Raw genomic sequence first — 6,662 nt, 5'->3', positions numbered from 1 at the left:
GGGCACTCACTCCACAGCCACAGCCCCTCTGAAGGGCACCGCAGCTGCTGGGGGGCAGAGGAGGGTCAGCCCCAGAGACGGGGGGCATTTGGGCACAAGGAAAAGGCAGTCAGTGGGCCCCCGGGTCCTCCTCCCCAGGATATTCTGAGGGGTCTGCAGCCCCTCTGTGCCATCCCCTCTCCCCAGCCCGGTACAAGAGCCCTGGCCCTGGGGACCCTCAGGCAGCTCCTGCCGCCCCAGTGACAGAGTGGCACTGGGACAGCCTGCCCCAGGCTGCTGCAGCCACAAAGGTCTTCTCATTTCCCATCCATTCGACGCTGCTGATGATGGGTCTCAGAAAAAGTAGTTGCCAATGGTTCATTTATTTTATTTAAACACACAGAGCGCCTGACTCTTCATTTACACAAATCTTTTGTGTCACACAAGACAGGTGGATATTTAAGGAGCGGGGGATGAATAATGATAGGCTCGACCCATCACAACAGATACAGGGAATCATTTGCAGAGGAAGGTACACAATCTATGGCTGATGAAAAAACGTCCAATCAGTTTCCTCAGGGCATCCTTGAGCTCCTGGTTCCTCATGCTGTAGATGAGGGGGTTCACTGCCGGAGGCACCACCGAGTACAGAACTGACAGCACCAGATCTAAGGATGGGGAGGAGATGGAGGGGGGCTTCAGGTAGGCAAATACTGCAGTGCTGATAAAGAGGGAGACCACGGCCAGGTGAGGGAGGCACGTGGAAAAGGCTTTGTGTCGTCTTTGCTGCGAGGGGATCCCCAGCACAGCCCTGAAGATCTGCACATAGGACACCACAATGAAAACAAAACAGGCAAAGAATAAACAGGCACTGAATAGAATAAGCCCAGCTTCCCTGAGGTAGTCTGCGTCTGAGCAGGAGAGCTTGAGGATCTGGGGGATTTCACAGAAGAACTGGTCTAGGGCATTGCCTTGGCAGAGGGGTATTGAAAATGTATTGGCCGTGTGCAGGAGAGCATTGAGAAAGCCACTGCCCCAGGCAGCTGCTGCCATGTGGACACAAGCTCTGCTGCCCAGGAGGGACCCATAGTGCAGGGGTTTGCAGATGGCAACGTAGCGGTCGTAGGCCATGACTGTCAGAAGATAATATTCTGATGATATCAAAAGCAGAAAGAGAAAGAGCTGGGCAGCACATCCCGAGTAGGAGATGGCCCTGGTGTCCCAGAGGGAATTGGCCATGGCTTTGGGGAGAGTGGTGGAGATGCAGCCCAGGTCGAGGAGGGCGAGGCTGAGGAGGAAGAAGTACATGGGGGTGTGGAGGCGGTGGTCACAGGCTACGGCAGTGATGATGAGGCCATTGCCCAGGAGGGCAGCCAGGTAGATGGCCAGGAAGAGCCAGAAGTGCAAGAGCTGCAGCTCCCGCGTGTCTGCGAATGCCAGCAGGAGGAAGTGGGTGATGGAGCTGCCGTTGGACATCGGATCCCTTTGTTCCCGAGGTACTGCCAAAGGAGGAAAGCACACTCACAAGTCAGGACAGCTCTGAGCAAATCTCTTCCCATTGCCTGCCCTTCCAAACCCAAGCCCCGAAAACACTCTTTGCCTGTGTCCTTCCTTCCGGGAGCTTTCTGCATTGCCCTTGTTGGAGCTCTCATTGTTGCTGGCCAAGTGTGCCGTGAGGAGCAGAGCTCTGCTTGTGGGCTCCCAAGGAGTCATCCCTGCTCCACAGCAGCGGGGACTTGGGAAAGGGGTTACAGCGTCTGACATTCACTAGTTACCTCATCTGTAATCCACTTGTAACGCAGAGGAGCTGCTCAGCATATTCCTGCAGGAAAACCTCAAGGAAGCTCCTGGTTGTCCTAAAGCTGCAGTGACATGAGCAGAGCCAGCTCACTCCTCAGCCTTGTCGGGGGGGAACGACCACGCAGCTTTTGACTCGCTCCCCCCTGGCCCCCTGCAGAGGAACAGGGAGAAGAGGGAGAAAAAGGAATAAAAATCTCATGGGTTGAGATACAGACAGTTTGATAGACCAGTAACGGGAAAGAAAATGACAATCATTGTAAAAGAATATAGGAAACCAGGAGTGATGCAGTACAATTGCTTACCACCCGATGCCCATCCCGAGCAGCGAACACGGATTCCTGCCGCCCGGCCAACCCCCATTTCTATACTGAGCATGACGTCTGTGGTATGGAATATTCCTAGGCCCAGCTTGTCCTGCCTGTGCTCCCTCTCACTTTCTACGGGAAACCGAACAAGTCCTTGACTTAACATACACACTACTTAGCAACAACTCAACCAAAATGTCTCATCATCGTTAGTCTCATACTAAATCCAAACCACAGCAGCTTCTAGGAAGAAAATGAACTCTCTCCCAGCTGAAACCAGGACAACTCCCAGGTAGCGCTTGTCTTGAGGTGCTTCTGGCAAAGTCCCTGTGAAATGTCCACTGCCTCTGGTGGTGCAGCAGAGAATCTCTGATCTTGGGTATGTCCTCCTGCTCTACCCAGGAGAGAGATCCCATAGGTTTTGGGCTATGAGAGCTTTAGGAGATCCCTGCAGGAACTGCAGCGGCATTGCCCTGCACCCAGAGACTTACCGTATCAAGGGCTGTGAAGGTTTCTCTCTCTGTGAGCTCTCAGAGTCCTCCCACTCCCAGCTGCCTTTAACCTCTCTCTGCCTGCTCGTCTCCTCTCACGCTTGGCAGAGGAGCTCCTTGCCATGACTTTCCTCCATCCCAGGAGCCTGGACCAGTTTAATGGCAGAGGACCAGCTCAAGGCATTTTATTGACCGCTCTGGTGGTTTTGGTGCTGAGCCCATGAAGCTCAGACACAGGGGAAGCTGATGAAACCTCTCCAGAAGTCAAAGTCAGATGTAATTATGAAAGTTTCTTGGAGCGTTAATGGGTCCCACTGAGGGCCATTACTGCCAAAGGCTCCTGGGGGCTCGTTTGAGGGAAAACTGGAGGCAGTGAGGGCAGGTAGGCAAAGGCAATGGAGAGGTGTCTGATGCTGGCTACTCCTGAATGTGTGAGAGGAAGGCAAAGGGCCAAGCCCTGGCCTCCAGCCCCTGGGAAGGGAGATCCTGCCCCACAACCACAGCTCAGGGCTCTTCCTGGGGCATTGTGATGGGAGGACGTGCAACGCCAAGGGCAGAAACACAGAATGACGGCTCCCGGGTGGGGAAGAGGAGGCGCCAAGGCCCTAGTGCTGTAAGGATAAGGTGTCTTCTGGTAGCCTTGGTGGCACAGACAACAGCCACAGCCAAGAGGAGAAAGACATAAGCACTGTTGGGGCCTTTCAGCCTTGCCATCTCCCTTGATCGTCTCCACCACTGACTGTGCTATGGTGTCCCACATCTGCTCCTCTTCCCCTGCAGGCTGCAGACATCCCCCCTGCTTCCCCGTCTTGCTCTCCCCTCAGCATCTCACTGCTTTTACTGACCTCTCTCCGTCGTCCTTGGCTGTTCTTGAAACACAACGCCTTGGGCTGATCCCGACTCCCTCTGGGTGATCTGTTGCAGCACAGCACTGCCCTTGCAGTGGCATTTCTTTCTCCTGGTGTCCAGTCTCAACCCCCCAAGCTGACCTTTGTTGCATTATTTCTTTCTCCTGCTGTTTCCTTCCAAAGAGAAGATCCATCATCTCACAAGCAACCCTGCAACCAGTTTCAGGCTATTCCAATATAGCCCAGAGCCTCCCTGCCACTGGGCCAGAGAAGCCCAGGTCCCTCAGCCTCACCACATGGCACACGTGCACTGGGCCCTCAAGCCCATCATGGCAGATTTCCTCTGGACACTCTCCTGGTCCTCTCCACTTCTCCAAAATGGGGAGCCGCACACTGGGACACAGCTGTGTGTGTTGGGCCACAGCAGTGCTGAGTGAAAGGGGAAGGTGACTCAAGTTGCCTGGGGGGCACACGCTCCTCCTCCTGCAGCCCCATAGACAGCCGGCCTTGTCCACAGTGAGCGTGCACCGCTGCCTCATGAGGCGTCCCTCAGGGTGCCCAGCCCCGTCTCCGCAGGGTCCCTGCTCAGCACATCAGGTCCCAGCCTGTCCTGCTGCCTTGGGGTTATTCTTCCCCGGGATGCAGGACTGGACACTTCTCCTTGCAAAACTTCAAGACATTTCTGTTGGCCAAATCCCAGCATTTCTCCAGCTGCCCCTGGCCTCAAGCTCCATTTGGTCAGCTGTTAATGTTTGTGTGCAGATGGTCACCCTGATGCTTGTTCCTCAGTGCTTGGTATCTGGGGACAGATCACTTTAATATCTTTACAGAATCACACAGAATCACAGGATGGTTCGAGTTGGGAGGGACCTTAAAGATCACCCAGTTCCAACCCCCCTGCCCTGGGCAGGGACACCTCGCACTAGACCACGTTGCTCAAAGCCTCACCCAGCCTGGCCTTGAACACCTCCAGGGATGGGGCATTGACAATTTCTCTGGGCAACCTCTTCCAGTGCCTCACCACCCTCACAGTAAAGAATTGTTTCCTGATATCCATTCTAAATCTACCCTCTTTCAATTTGAGGCCATTACCCCGTGCCCTGTCATCACACTCCCTGATAAAGAGTCCCTCCCCATCCTTGCGGTAGGCACCCTTTAGGGACTGGAAGGCCGCTGTAAGGTCTCCGCGGAGCCTTCCCTTCTCCAGGCTGAACAACCCCAACTCTATCAGCCTGTCCTCAGAGCAGAGGGGCTCCAGCTCTCTGATCATCTTTGTGGCCCTCCGCTGGACCCGTTCCAACAGGTCCATGTCCTTCTTGTGCTGAGGACTCCAGAGCTCGACACAGTACTGCAGGTGGGGTCTCACCAGTGCGGAGTAGAGGGGCAGAATCACCTCCCTCCATCTGCTGGCCACGCTTCTTTTGATGCAGCCCAGGATGCGGTTGGCTTTCTGGGCTGCAAGTGCACTTTGCCTGCTCGTGTTGAGCTTCTCGCCCACCAGCACCACCTTCTCCTCAGGGCAGCTCTCAAGCCATTCTCCGCTCAACCTGGATTTGTGCCTGGGATTGCCATGACCCAGGTGCAGGACCTTGCACGTGGCCTGGCTGAACTCTATGAGGTTCACACAGGCCCACCTCTCAAGCCTCTCCAGGTCCCTCTGGATGGCATCCCTTCCCTCCAGCGTGTTGACTGTGCCACACAGCTTGGTGTCGTCGGCAAACTTGCTGAGGGTGCACTCAATCCCATTGTCCATGTCACCAACAAAGATGTTAAACAGCACTGGTCCCAGTACTGACCCCTGAGGAACGCCACTCGTCACTGGTTTCCATGTGCACGTGATGATCTCAGCCCACTTTGCCACCACTGGAGAGACACAGGGAGAACCCATCTCATTCTAAGGCAGACATTGCAAAAGCTCAGTCAATCAGTCTCAGTCTTGTTTCTCCATCTTATCAGCAAAGTCAGTTTCGAAGAAATGCTGTGTAGACTCATAAAACCATTCAGATGGCAACGGATCACGGGAAGTCTCCAGCATAACCTCTTGCTCAAAGCAGGCTGCACGTCGATTTCAGGCTCTGTTACTCACAGCTTTGCCCATTTGTGTCATGAAAATCTCCTAGTGATTTCGGGTTTGCTTTTGCTTTTGATCTATTCATGTTGAGTTTGTCAAGCATTGTACAGCTCAATGCAAAATATGATAGGAGGGGAAGATGACTTTCAGGTCCTTCAATTCTCCTAAGCTGATGCCATCCATGGACACTCTGGATAGTCAATGGGGTCCAGCAAATGATTTCCCAGCCTGAGGTTAGTCGTCTTCTTCTCACTGGATGAGTCACCCTCTAATCCCTCTTGACTGATTCGACTGTTTTATTTAAAGGTACTGGCAGCTTGGGCAGACACAGCCTGAACAAGCTGTTTGCAGTCAGCTCTCCAGGGGAGCTGAAGCTGCTCTGGAGTATGAAGATACCTAGGTGGAGCTATCAGAGATACCAGGAATGCCCCGGGAGACCTGTCCCCCTCCTGAGGAGGATTATAGCCAGGCAGGAGACGGTTTTGTCTAAGCTACTATGGGACACCTGTGTTCACACAACCGAGTACCTTGTTGGGACTTTTGGTACTATTTGGGCTCCTTTCACATACTCTGCTCTATCACTTTCTCCATAGGAGCCTCTTCAGGGCAATTCTCACTTCCTTATTCCTCAGGCTATAGATGACGGGGTTGCGCATGGGGGTCACAATCGTGTAAAACAGGGCAAGGTATTTGTCAGTGTCTGCAGAGTCTCTTGACCGTCGTTTAAAGTACACAACCATGACGGAGCCATAGAAGAGAGTCACCACCCCCAGGTGTGAGGAGCAGGTGGAAAAGGCTTTGCGTCTGCCCAGAACTGAAGGCATTTTCAGCATTGCCCTGACAATTTGAGTGTAAGAAACGACCATCAAGGAAAAGGGAAGGACTGCAAAGAGCAGGATGATGGTGTGCAGCATCACTTGGTTCCAGAAAGTGTCTGCACAGGCCAGTTCCAACAGAGGGGGGACATCACAGAAGAAGTGATGAAGGCTATGGGATGCACAGCCGGGCAAAGTGAACAGCCGGTAAGTCTGCCCTACTTGTACTGGGATGACAGCCACCCATGAGCCCACCACCAGTCTGACACAGAGCCTCCCATTCAGGATGAGGCCACAGTGCAGGGGGTCACAGGTAGCTACACAGCGGTCGTAGGCCATGGAGGCCAGGAGAA

The 6,662-nt window shown here is 53.9% G+C and overlaps 1 protein-coding gene across 1 annotated transcript; it reads right to left on the bottom strand.

Moving 5' to 3' along the window:
* Nucleotides 1–549: 549 nt before the first annotated feature.
* On the bottom strand, nt 550–6,234 carry LOC134525063 (olfactory receptor 14J1-like; the record flags this gene model as incomplete). Its single annotated transcript, XM_063355515.1, has 2 exons — nt 6,112–6,234; nt 550–1,296 (listed from the first exon to the last, which is right to left on the bottom strand). Coding segments are annotated over exons 1-2 (870 nt in total), but the record flags the coding sequence as incomplete, so codon positions are not given.
* Nucleotides 6,235–6,662: the final 428 nt, after the last annotated feature.

This window comes from Chroicocephalus ridibundus, chromosome 18, assembly GCF_963924245.1.
Source record: "Chroicocephalus ridibundus chromosome 18, bChrRid1.1, whole genome shotgun sequence".
NCBI lineage: Eukaryota > Metazoa > Chordata > Aves > Charadriiformes > Laridae > Chroicocephalus > Chroicocephalus ridibundus.
Note: the sequence above shows the minus strand (reverse complement) of the source record. Positions and strands in the feature narration are given on the sequence as shown.